The 12,737-nt window shown below is 50.6% G+C and overlaps 1 protein-coding gene across 1 annotated transcript in view; it reads left to right on the top strand.

Moving 5' to 3' along the window:
* Positions 1-418: 418 nt before the first annotated feature.
* The window catches only part of LOC140711917 (ceramide synthase 4-like), a 35,979-nt gene continuing 23,660 nt past the window's right edge, over positions 419-12,737 (top strand). Inside the window, exons 1-4 of the mRNA XM_073017012.1 lie at positions 419-800; positions 1,124-1,216; positions 1,455-1,583; positions 2,343-2,446. Coding sequence (XP_072873113.1) covers positions 666-800; positions 1,124-1,216; positions 1,455-1,583; positions 2,343-2,446 — 461 coding nt within the window. The 5' untranslated portion in view covers positions 419-665. The remainder of the gene's footprint in view (positions 801-1,123; positions 1,217-1,454; positions 1,584-2,342; positions 2,447-12,737) is intronic.

The following is a 12,737-nucleotide window of genomic DNA, read 5'->3' as shown; positions in this document are numbered from 1 at the left end:
GGCAAGACGTGGGGCCGCAGTGGGGGAGACGGCAGAGCCAAGTCCTGTCTGGGGACATGAGGGAAGCCACCACAGGGCCTCTGTGACCCTTGTCCCCATCACCCACCCCCCACCCACCCTGCGGCCCCAGCTGTCCCTCCTGGCCGCCCGGTGTGGCCTCACACTGCGGCAGATCCAGCGATGGTTCCGGAGACGCCGGAAGCAGGATCGACCGCAGCTGACCAAGAAGTTCTGTGAGGCCAGGTAAACCCAGGATGGGGCTGAAGGCGACTTCTGGGGTGCAAGGCAGCAGGGGGGTGTCTCCTGTTTTCACAGCTCCCTCCCCATCCACAGCTGGAGATTTCTTTTCTACCTGTCCTCCTTCGTGGGTGGTCTCTCGGTCCTGTACCACGTGAGTGTACCTGAGTGTGGCTGACTGCTCCCCTGCCCCAGAAATGCCTCCTATGCCCCACGCCCGGATCTGGTGGGAGGGAGTGTGTGAGGGGCGCAGCCCGAGAAGAAAACGTGCAGCTGAGGAGCCAGCGAGCTTGGCCAGGTGGTGGTGAATTCACACAACAGGTACTCAGGATCTGCCATGCACCAGAAATTTAGGGTTCTGCAGTGAATGAGCTCCCCAGTGGAGATTGAGAGGCAGGAAAAAGCAGGGCTGGGTGAAGGCAGCATCTATGAGACCACCCAAAGAGCCCACAGACCCAGGGTGGGAAGCTGGAATCTCACCTCCGCACAGCCTAACACCCGTTTCCCTGCAGGAATCGTGGCTGTGGGCCCCAGTAAAGTGCTTGGAAAATTACCCAAACCAGGTGAGTGGGGGTGTGGGGGTGGGTGGGTGTACACGCGCACAAAAGCTTGGAGGCCAGGGTGATGACAGTTGCTGCAGCCATGGACATGGGACCCGAGCCCTGACACCACCATCATTCCCCACTGAGTCCTACTCTGTGTCTTTGATTCCTCTGGGGAATAGAGAGAGGCTAGGAAACTCCAAGCAGGCGCTTCCACCAAACCACTGCCCTTGATTACCTCCAGGGATGGGGAGCTCATTCATTGGGATTCAAGTATCCTGGTTTTGAGCAAAGGGAGTGGAGCCTTCGCTCCCCACAGCTAACCTTGTCCTGCCCTGCTGCAGACCCTGAAGCCATCCCTGTACTGGTGGTACCTCTTGGAGCTGGCTTTCTACCTCTCACTGCTCATCAGGCTGCCCTTTGATGTCAAGCGCAAGGTGAGGCCACACAAGAGTCTGGAAGACCCCGTCTCAGGATAGGGAGCTGGGGTGCTGGGTGGTAGGGCAGCCTTACAGTCCTACCTTGAGAGCTCCCTGGTGCCTCTTGCAGGAGGTAGAGAGGCCGTGGGCCCAGAGGCCATACAAGCCCCTTGAAAGGACGCATTTCTTGGCCCATAGGGTGGGGCACCTTCCAGCATCAAGCCTCATCCCCACTGGGACCCACTGTCTCCTGCAGGATTTCAAGGAGCAGGTGATACATCACTTCGTGGTGGTCATCCTGATGACCTTCTCCTACAGCGCCAACCTGCTGCGCATCGGCTCTCTGGTGCTGCTGTTACACGATTCCGCCGACTACCTGCTGGAGGCGGGCCTGGCCCTTCCCAGCTGCTGCACCCAGCCCTCCCAGGTGCCCCTAGAGATGAGGTCCCATTCCTCCCAACCTTCCTGGGAAATGGAGCCCACCCTCCTGGCCTCCTCGGGTAATAAGGCCCTGTCCCCTGTGTCTTTCAGGCTGGTAAGACCCCACCCCCTCTATCTTCCTGGGTGATGAGGCCCCCCCACCCTTCTCAGCTTCCTTGGGAGATGAGGTCCTGCCCCCTCTGTCTTCCTGGGAGATAAAGCCCCGCCCCTCAGCCTCCCTTCTTGGAGGATACAGCTATAGACATGTGCATGCATGCATGTATTCTTTTTTTTGAGATGGAGTCTTGTGCTCTCTCCCAGACTGGAGTGCAATGGCGCAATCTGTGCTCACTGCAACCTCTGCCTCCCAGGTTCTAGTGATCTTCCTGCGTCAGTTTCCCAAGTAGCTGCGATTACAGGTGTCCGCCACCACGCCCAGCTAATTTTTGTATTTTTAGTCGAGATGGGATTTCACCATGTTGGCCAGGCTGGGCTCGAACTCTTGACCTCAGGTGATCCGCCGCCTCGGCCTCCCAAAGTGCTGGGATTACAAGCGTGAGCCACCGTGCCAGGCCTATATTCACAATCCTTACCTTTCCTGGAAATGTAGGTAGTTCCTGGAATCAAGGCCCCACCCCAACTCACCTGTTCCCGTCCCATAGCACCTACTCCTTAAGGCTAGGCCCCCGGTCCTGAGCCCATTTCTCCGCGCTGCCCTTCTCAGGCCTGTAAGATGGTCAACTACACGCAGTATCAGCACGTGTGTGACGCTCTCTTCATCTTCTCCTTGGTCTTCTTCTACACCCGACTGGTCCTCTTCCCCACCCAGTGAGTCAGCCCTCCCATGGGGGTCAGGGAGGTGGGAGGGCATGTCTCAGATTCCAGGACTGCCTCACCATTGGTAACCTGCCCTAAGGAGCCGGGGATCTCGACTGGGAGAGTTCCAGGAGAAGGCAGGAAAGGGCATGACAGGCAGAGGGCACAGCATATGCAAAGGTGCAGAGGTGAGACAGAGAATTAGAATTACTCAGCGTGCCTGGACCATGGAGTGGGGGGAGGCGTCAGGGTTGCCAGCGCACCAAAGTCTGCCCAGTCAATATTTATGGGGTCTCTTGAATGTGCTGGGAACACAGCAGAGGCCACAGTTCAAAGATCCCTGCCCTCGTGAGCAGACACTTCATGGGTGGAGTGGATGGTAAATGGGGCAGCCAGGTAAACTACACAGCATGCAAAGGAGAGATTTACTAACAAGAAAATAAAGTTGGAGGGCCAGGCGTGGTAGCTCACACCTGTAATCCCAGCACTTTGGGAGGCTGAGGCGGGCAGATCACTTGAGGTCAGGAGTTCAAGACCAGCCTGGCCAACATGATGAAACCCTGTCTCTACTAAAAATACAAAAATGAGCCAAATGTGATGGTGCATGCCTGTAATCCCAGCAACTCAGGAGGCTGAGGCAGGAGGATCACTTAAACCCAGGAGGCAGAGGCTACAGTGGATTGAGATTGTACCACTACACTCTAGCCTGGGTGACAGAGGGAGACTTCATCTTTAAAAAAATTAAATTGGCCAGGCGTGATAGCTCACACCTGTAATCCCGGCACTTTGGGAGTCCGAGGTGGCTGCATCACCTGAGGTCAGGAGTTCGAGACCACCCTGGCCAACATAAAGAAACCCCGTCTCTACTAAAAACACAATAATTAGTACAATTGTTTTTAGTTCATTAATACTGGGCGTGGTAGCAAAAGCACCTGTAATCCCAGCTACTCAGGAGGCTGAGGCAGGAGAATCACTTGAAGCCAGGAGGCGGAGGTTGCAGTGAGCCGAGATCACACCACTGCACTCAATCCTGGGTGACAGAGCAAGACTCCATCACTACATAAATAAATTTTTTTTAAAAAAATGTCGGGAAGGGAGCAGGAAGTATGGGAGGGGTGGGTAGTTGGAATTACAGTGGCAGGGAATGCCTCGCTGGCAGTGTTTGTATAGAGAGGTGGGAGGGAGGTAAGGCACAGAACCACGTTGATCAGAGGGGAAGAGCGTTCCAGTCAGAACAGCCTGTGCGAATGTCCTGAGGCAAGACCATGCCTGGCATGTTAGAGGAACAGCAGCAAGGAGGCCTGTGTGGCTGGAGCAGAGTGGGTGAGGGGGAGGGCAGGGAGGGAGTGGGGGTAGACTGTGCAGGTCCTTGAGGGCTGTGGGGAAGACTTTGGCTTTGACCCCGAGGGAGATGGGAGTCACGGAGGTTATAAGCAGAGGAGGGATTCGATCTGACCTAGGTGTTCTGGATGCCCTCTAGCAGCTGCAGGGGAAACATGGGAAGTGTGGGCAGGAGCGAGAGGACCCAGGGTAGGCGAGATAAGTGAGCAGACTCAAGGGGATGCCTCTGGGATCAGGAGATGGGAAGAGTCACAGAAGGAACTGCTTGAGGCAGCAGGAGCTCAGCCCTGCTGGGTTTGAGGGGTCTGTGGCCTCAGAGGAGACATGGAGAAGGCAGTGGGCATGCCAGTCTGGGCTTCTGGGGAAAGGTAATGTAGGAGTTGCCAGTCCATGGCTGGTCTTTTCAGCCAGCAGCCTGGATAGCATCACCTAGGGACCAGGTGTGGACAGAGAGGCTCAGTCCTCGGGCTCCCTGATGTTTGCAGGTCGAGAGGAAGAACAGGGCCCATGGAGCCTATGGGTCAGATCACATCCCTCCTCTGGCTACAACCCTCCATGGCTCCCACCTGTCTTGGGTTCAAGGCCTGAGGAGATTAGGCAGAAGTGACTGTGAGATGGGGAGATGGTGGGGTGGCAGGAGCCAGAGAGGGAAGGGGCCCAGGGAGGAGGGAAGGCCGCTCAAAACCTGTTGTACTGGTTGGTGGCAATGCAGGGCTGAACACTGTGGAGTGAGGAAGGCAAGGCCGCTGGTAACCCTACAGGCTGATTACGGGGTAGGAGAAACACAGCAGCTGCAGCCAGTAGTTTTTTTTTTTTGAGATGGAGTCTGACTCTGTCACCCAGACTGGAATGCAATGGTGTGATCTCGGCTCACCACAACCTCTGCCTCCCGAGTTCAAGCGATTCTCCTGCCTCAGCCTCCTGAGTAGCTGGAATTACAGGCAGGCACCACCACACTTGGCTAATTTTTTTTTGTTTCTTTAGTTTTTTGTTTTGTTTTGTTTTAGAGATAGGGGTTTCACCATGTTGGCCAGGCTGGGCTCGAACTCCTGACCTCGTGATCCACCCACCTCCACCTCCAAAGTGCTGGCATTATAGGCATTAGCCACCGTACCCAGCCCAGCCAGTACTTTGAAGGAGTTCCAAAGAAAAAGAAATAAGCCTACAGGGAAAAGAAAAAAGTTGGTACCCAGAGGGACAGAGTAGTCAAGAGTGAGTTTTGTAGTTTTTCCTTGTGTTCTTGTGTGAAATAACAGCGGGGTTGGCACTGATGATAAAGAACCAGCAAGAAGGCCAGGTGCGGTGGCTCACACCTGTAATCCCAGCACTTTGGGAGGCTGAGGCGGACAGATCACTTGAGGTCAGGAGTTCGAGACCAGCCTGGCCAACATGGCAAAAACAACCTATTAAAAATACAAAAATTGGCCGGGCGCGGTGGCTCAAGCCTGTAATCCCAGCACTTTGGGAGGCCGAGACGGGCGGATCACGAGGTCAGGAGATCGAGACCATCCTGGCTAACACGGTGAAACCCTGTCTCTACTAAAAATACAAAAAAAAAAAACTAGCCGGGCGAGGTGGCGAGCGCCTGTAGTCCCAGCTACTCAGGAGGCTGAGGCAGGAGAATGGCGTGAACCCGGGAGGCGGAGCTTGCAGTGAGCTGAGATCCGGCCACTGCACTCCAGCCTGGGTGACAGAGTAAGACTCCGTCTCAAAAAAAAAAAAAAAAAAAACAAAAATTAGCCGGGCGTGGTGGCAGGCACCTATAATCCCAGCTACTTTAGAGGCTGAGGCAGGAGAATCGCTGGAACCTGGGAAGCGGAGGTTGCAGTGAGCTGAGATCCCGCCACTGCACTCCAGCCTTGGGGGACAGAGTGAGACTCCGCCTCAAAACAACAAAAGAACCAGAGCTGAGTTTGAGAAGAGAGGGTGTGGTGGGAGTTGGGCTCCAGGACAGTGTCCCAGGCAACAAGCAAGGAGGAGTTTGAGGGGAGGAGCGGTGCTGGGGAACATTCTTTCCTACTGGCTTGGGTTGCACAGTGAAAATGAAGCCCCGCCCCTCCCAGCCTCCCTGGGAGACAAAGCCCCGCCCCTGTCTCGCTACCTGGGAGATGAGGCCCCACCCTCTGCGCCTTCCTGGAGGTGAGGCCCCTCCCCTTTTATACTCCTTGGGAGGTGAGTCTCCACCGCTTGCCTTCCTGAGACATGAAGCCCCTCCCCTCTGAGGTGAGTAGACAGGTCACCTGCTGATGAGGGGGAGGTGATGGGGATCTGAGGAGTAGAGAGGTGGTGTCGGAGTCCCCCCAGGAAAGCAGCTGGGATCATAAGTACCCGCTTGGGTGGGGTTCATGAATGGCCAGTCAGGGAGCTTATGTGTGTTCTGCTCATTTAGTACAAGCGACAGGGGGCCTCGCGTACCCAGCTCAAGTGTAGGTATGGGCCGGGCGCGGTGGCTCACGCCTGTAATCCCAACACTTTGGGAGGCCGAGGTGTGTGGATCATGAGGTCAGGAGATCGAGACCATCCTGGCCAACATGATAAAACCCCATCTCTACTAAAAATACAAAAATTAGCTTGGTGTGGCGGCGCATGCCTGTAATCCCAACTACTCAGGAGGCTGAGGCATCAGAGTCACTCCAACCCAGGAGATGAAGGTGGCAGTGAGCCGAGATCGCGCCACTGCACTCCAGCCTGGCGACAGAGCAAGACTGTCTCAAAAAAAAAAAAAGAAAAAAAAATAGATGAATAGCAAAAATATTACATGTCAACGCTTGTAGAGTGTAGCTTAAAAAAACCTTTGTTGGAAATTTGTAGCCTTGTAGGCTTATATTAGAAAAGAGGAAAAAAAAAAAAAGCAGCCAGGCACGGTGGCTCACGCCTGTAATCCCAGCACTTTGGGAGGCCAAAGGGGCTGGATCAAGGGTCAGGAGTTTGAGACCAGCCTGGCCATCATGGTAAAACGCCATCTCTACTAAAGATACCAAAAAAAAAAAAAAAACCAACTAGCCAGCAGTGGTTGCGGGCAACTGTAATCCCAGCTACTCAGGAGGCTGAGGCAGGAGAATCGCTTGAACCCGCGAGGCGGAGGTTGCAGTAAGCTGAGATCATGCCATTGCACTCCAGCCTGAGCAATAGGGCGAGACTCTATCTCAAGAAAGAAAAGAAAAGGAAAATAAAAGGAAAGGAAAAGGAAAAGGAAAGAAGAGGAAAGAAGAGGAAAGAAGAGGAAAGAAGAGGAAAGAAAAGGAAAGAAAAGGAAAGAAGAGGAAAGAAAAGGAAAGAAAAGGAAAGGAGGAAAAGCTCAAAAGTAATTAGTTAAGCATTTAAGAAACTTTTAAAGAACAGTAAAATAAGCTCAGAAGAAAAAACACAGGGTAAGTGTGAAAATTAGAAAGGATCATCAAACCTAAAAGTTAGTTATTTGAATGACTAATAGACAAATATCTGGCAAGATTAATAAAGAAAAATAAGTCACAGAAAAAAAAAAAATAAAGACAGGCCAGGTGTGGTAGCTCCTACCTGTAATCCCAGTACTTTTGGAGACCAAAACAGAGGATCACTTGAGCCCAGGAGTTCAAGATCAGCCTGGCAACAAGGCAAGACCCCGATCTCTACACAAAATTTGAAAATTAGGCATGGTGATATGTGCCTGTAGTCCCAGCTACTCAGGAGGTCAAGGCAGGAGGATCACTTGAACCAGGAGTTCAAGGCTGCAGTGAGCCGTGATCTTGCCACTGCACTCCAACCTGAGCAATAGTGGAAGGCCCCAACACTAAAAAGCAAAAATAAAGTATCATACATGTCAAATGTTACATTTAATGTGATATTTGTTGAGCACATAACCCTTAAGGTAAGAAATAAGACAATAGCTGCTATGGCCACCCTTATTCAAAATTATTCTGGGAGTTCTAGATAACACAATAAAACAAAAAAAAGATGTAAATATTAGAACGAGAATAAAACTGTCCATTATTTATCTATGACATATCTCTATAAAAAGCCCAGGACGTACAAGGCTCTACCACCCACCCCTCCAACAAGGATACTAATTTAACAACTACACACAAAGAAGCACTTTCCCAAGAACCAAAAATCCCAGCTGGGCGCAGTGGCTCACGCCTGTAGTCCCAGCTACTCAGGAGGCTGAAGCAGAAGAATCACTTGGAACCTGGGAGGCAGAGGTTGCAGTGAGCTGAGATTGCACCACTGCACTCCAGCCTGGGCAACAGAGCGAGACTCTGTCTCCAAAAAAATAAAATAAACCAAAAATCAGTTGAGCACTCCCAGTACCCAGTTTTAACTTTATATCACGGAAAGACGCGCTGAAGAGGTAGAAAAAAACAGTCCTGAATCTCTAAAGCCACCTCTCCTCCACCCCTGGCAGCATGGTATGGAGAGTGCTTCTGTGTGTTGGGGAGAGGGAGGGTGCAGCAATTGTGAGGCATGGAAGTCAGCGCTGCCCTGTTACAGTAGAAAGAAAAACCCGAGCAAACTCAGTCTGATGGCCACCCATAGAGGGTGTGGGCGGCAAGCCGCCCAGGTGCCAAGGCAAGAGACTGAGGGCACAAGTTGTTCCAGTATAACAAAAAAATATATAATAAAAATAGTTACACTAAAAATATAGATATGATTATACATAAATATTATAATCATTAAGTTGTAGCATTACTTTTTATTTATTTTTTTTTTTTTTTGAGACGGAGTCTCATTCAGTCGCCCAGGCTGGAGCTCAGTGGCGCGATCTCGGGTCACTGCAAGCTCCGCCTCCCGGGTTCATGCCATTCTCCTGCCTCAGCCTCCCAAGTAGCTGGGACTACAGGAGCCCGCCACCATGCCCGGCTAATTTTTTTTGTATTTTAGTAGAGACGGGGTTTCACCATGTTATCCAGGATGGTCTCAATCTCCTGACCTCATCATCTGCCCATCTCGGCCTCCCAAAGTGCTGGGATTACAGGCGTGAGCCACTGCACCCGGCCATTACTCTTTATTTCAATATTATAATAGTCTTTGTTCCACAATTATAACCTAGGAAAAACCAGGCCATGCAGAGATAGGAGCTGAAGGGACACAGTAAGAAGTGAGACAAGAGGCCGGGCGCGGTGGCTCAAGCCTGTAATCCCAGCACTTTGGGAGGCCGAGGCGGGTGGATCACGAGGTCAGGAGATCGAGACCATCCTGGCTAACACAGTGAAACCCCGTCTGTACTAAAAAAAAAATACAAAAAACTACCCGGGCGTGGTGGCGGACGTCTGTAGTCCCAGCTACTCGGGAGGCTGAGGCAGGAGAATGGCGTAAACCTGGGAGGCGGAGCTTGCAGTGAGCCGAGATCGCACCACTGCACTCCAGCCTGGGTGACACAGCGAGACTCCGTCTCAAAAAAAAAAAAAAAAAAAAAAAAAGAAGTGAGACAAGAGTGTGAGCCCTGTTACTCCCAGACACGGCCACTAGAGGGCTCCATGGTCTAGCGGTAATGCCAGTGCCTGGGAAGGCACCTGTTACTTAGCAGACCCTGGTCTAGCATTACTTAGCAGACCTTGGTCTTGGGTAGCAGACCCTGGTCTAGCATTACTTAGCAGACCTTGGTCTTGGGTAGCGTCAATGCCTGGGGAAGGCACTCGTTACTTAGCAGACCAGGAAAGGGAGTCTCCCTTTCCCTGGGGGAGTTAGAGAAGACTCTGCTCCACCACCTCTTGTGGAAGGCCTGACATCAGTCAAGCCGCGCCACAGCCATCCAGAGGCCTAAACGTCTCCCTGTGATGCTGTGCTTCAGTGGTCACGCTCCTAGTCCGCTTTCATGTTCCATCCTGTACACCTGGCTCTGCCTTCTAGATAAACTGCAGTAGCAGAATTTGTGAAAGTATTAAGCCATTGATCTCTTCAAGAAATACATATAAAAAATAATGACATAAGCTGTCCCTTCTCTCTACCTCAGCTACCAAACAGGGAAGGGCTCCTGTCCAGTGGACACGTAGCTCACATGACCTTACCTATCATTGGAGATGGCTCACACTCCTTACCCTGCCCCCTTGCCTTGTATCCAATAAATAACAGCGCAGCCTGGCATTCGGGGCCACTACCGGTCTCCGCGTCTTGGTGATAGTGGTCCCCTGGTCCCCGCTGTCTTTTCTTCTCTTTGGCTTGTGTCTTTATTTCTACAATTTCTCGCCTCCACACATGAGGAGAAAATCCCACAGGCCCTGAAGGGAGTGGAGTGTAGCTTAAGCAAACCTTTGACAGAAATTTGTAGCCTTACAGGCTTATATTAGAAAAGAGAGAAAAAAAAATAAAAAGCAGCCAGGCACGGTGGCTCACGCCTGTAATCCCAGCACTTTGGGAAGCCAAGGGGGGTGGATCATGAGGTCAGGAGTTTGAGACCAGCCTGGCCATCATGGTAAAATGCCATCTCTACTAAAGATACCAAAAAAAAAAAAAAAAAAAAATTAGCCAGCAGTGGTAGCGGGTGCCTGTAATCCCAGCTACTCAGGAGGCTGAGGCAGGAGAATCGCTCGAACCTGGGAGGCGGAGGTTGCAGTAAGGCAAGATCATGCCATTGCACTCCAGCCTGAGCAATAGGGCGAGACTCTATCTCAAGAAAGAAAAGAAAAGAAAACAAAACAAAACAAAACAAAAGAGAAAAAAAGAAAAGAAAAGGAAGGAGAAAAAGCTCAAAAATAATTAGTTAAGCATTTAAGAAAGTTTTAAAGAAGAGTAAAATAAGCTCAGTAGAAGAAAAAACACAGGATAAGTGTGAAAATTAGAAAGGATCATCAAACCTAAAAGTTATCTGAATGAATAATAGACAAATATCTGGCAAGATTAATAAAGAAAAATAAAAGAAGTCACAGAAAAAAAAATAAAGACAGGCCAGGTGTGGTAGCTCATACCTGTAATCCCAGTACTTTTGGAGACCAAGATAGAGGATCACTTGAGCCCAGGAGTTCAAGATCAGCCTGGCAACAAGGCAAGACCCCAATCTCTACACAAAATTTGAAAATTAGGCATGGTGGTATGTGCCTGTAGTCCCAGCTACTTAGGAGGTCAAGGCAGGAGGATCACTTGAACCAGGAGTTCAAGGCTACAGTGAGCCGTGATCTTGCCACTGCACTCCAACCTGAGCAATAGTGGAAGGCCCTAACACTAAAACACAAAAATAAAACATCATACATGTTAAATGTTACATTTAATGTCAAATACGTTGAGCACATAACCCTTAAGGTAAGAAATAAGACAATAGCTGCTATGGCCACCCTTATTCAAAATTATTCTGAGAGTTCTAGATAACACAGTAAAACAAAAAAAGATATAAATATTAGAACGAGAATAAAACTGTCCATTACTTGTCTGTGACATATCTATATAAAAAGCCCAGGACGTAGAAGGCTCCACCACCCATCCCTCCAACAAGGACACCAATTTAACAACTACACACAAAAAAGCACTTTCCCAAGAACCAAAAATCCCAGCTGGGTGCAGTGGCTCACGCCTGTAGTCCCAGCTACTCAGGAGGCTGAAGCAGAAGAATCACTTGGAACCTGGGAGGCAGAGGTTGCAGTGAGCTGAGATTGCCTCACTGCACTCCAGCCTGGGCGACAGAGCGAGACTCTGTCTCCAAAAAAATAAAATAAACCAAAAATCAGTTGAGCACTCCCAGTACCCAGTTTTAACTTTATATCACTGAAAGACGCGCTGAAGAGATAGAAAAAACAGTCCTGAATCTCTAACGCCGCCTCTCCTCCACCCCCGGCAGCATGGTATGGAGAGTGCTTCTGTGTGTTGGGGAGAGGGAGGGTGCAGCAATTGTGAGGCATGGAAGTCAGCGCTGCCCTGTTAGAGCAGAAAGAAAAACCCAACCAAACTCAGTTGATGGCCACCCATAGAGGGTGTGGGCGGCAAGCCGCCCAGGTGCCAAGGCAAGAGACTGAGGGCACAAGTTGTTCTAGTATAACAAAAAATATATATAAAATAAAAAGTTACACTAAAAATAGAATATAGATATTACATATAAATATTATTAATCATTAGTTTGTAGCATTACTTTTTTTTTTTTGAGACGGAGTCTCGTTCAGTCACCCAGGCTGGAGCTCAGTGGCGCGATCTCGGGTCACTGCAAGCTCCGCCTCCCGGGTTGACGCCATTCTCCTGCCTCAGCCTCCTGAGAAGCTGGGACTACAGGTGCCCACCACCATGCCCGGCTAACTTTTTTTGTATTTTAGTAGAGACGGGGTTTCACCGTGTTAGCCAGGGTGGTCTGGATCTCCTGACCTCATGATCTGCCTGTCTCGGCCTCCCAAAAAGTGCTGGGATTACAGGCGTGAGCCACCACGCCCAGCCATTACTCTTTATTTCAATATTATAATAGTCTTTGTTCTACAATTATAACCTAGGAAAAACCAGGCCATACAGAGATAGGAGCTGCAGGGACACGGTGAGAAGTGACCAGGAGACTAGAGTGTGAGCCCTGTTACTCCCAGACACGGCCACTAGAGGGCTCCATGGTCTAGCGGTAATGCCAGTGCCTGGGAAGGCACCCATTACTTAGCAGACCCTGGTCTAGCGTTACTTAGCCGACCTTGGTCTAGGGGTAGCATCAGTGCCTGGGGAAGGCACTCGTTACCTAGCAGAACAGGAAAGGGAGTCTCCCTTTCCCTGGGGGAGTTAGAGAAGACTCTGCTCCACCACCTCTTGTGGAAGGCCTGACATCAGTCAAGTCGCGCCGCAGCCATCCAGAGGCCTAAACGTCTCCCTGTGATGCTGTGCTTCAGTGGTCACGCTCCTAGTCCACTTTCATGTTCCATCCTGTACACCTGACTCTGCCTTCTAGATAAACTGCAGTAGCAGAATTCGTGAAAGTATTAAGCTGTTGATCTCTTCAAGAAATACATACAAGAAATAATGACATAAGCTGTCCCTTTTCTCTCTCTCTCTCTCTCTCTCTCTCTCTCTCTCCCCCTCAGCTACCAAACAG

Source organism: Chlorocebus sabaeus, chromosome 6, assembly GCF_047675955.1.
Source record: "Chlorocebus sabaeus isolate Y175 chromosome 6, mChlSab1.0.hap1, whole genome shotgun sequence".
Taxonomy (NCBI): domain Eukaryota; kingdom Metazoa; phylum Chordata; class Mammalia; order Primates; family Cercopithecidae; genus Chlorocebus; species Chlorocebus sabaeus.
Note: the sequence above shows the minus strand (reverse complement) of the source record. Positions and strands in the feature narration are given on the sequence as shown.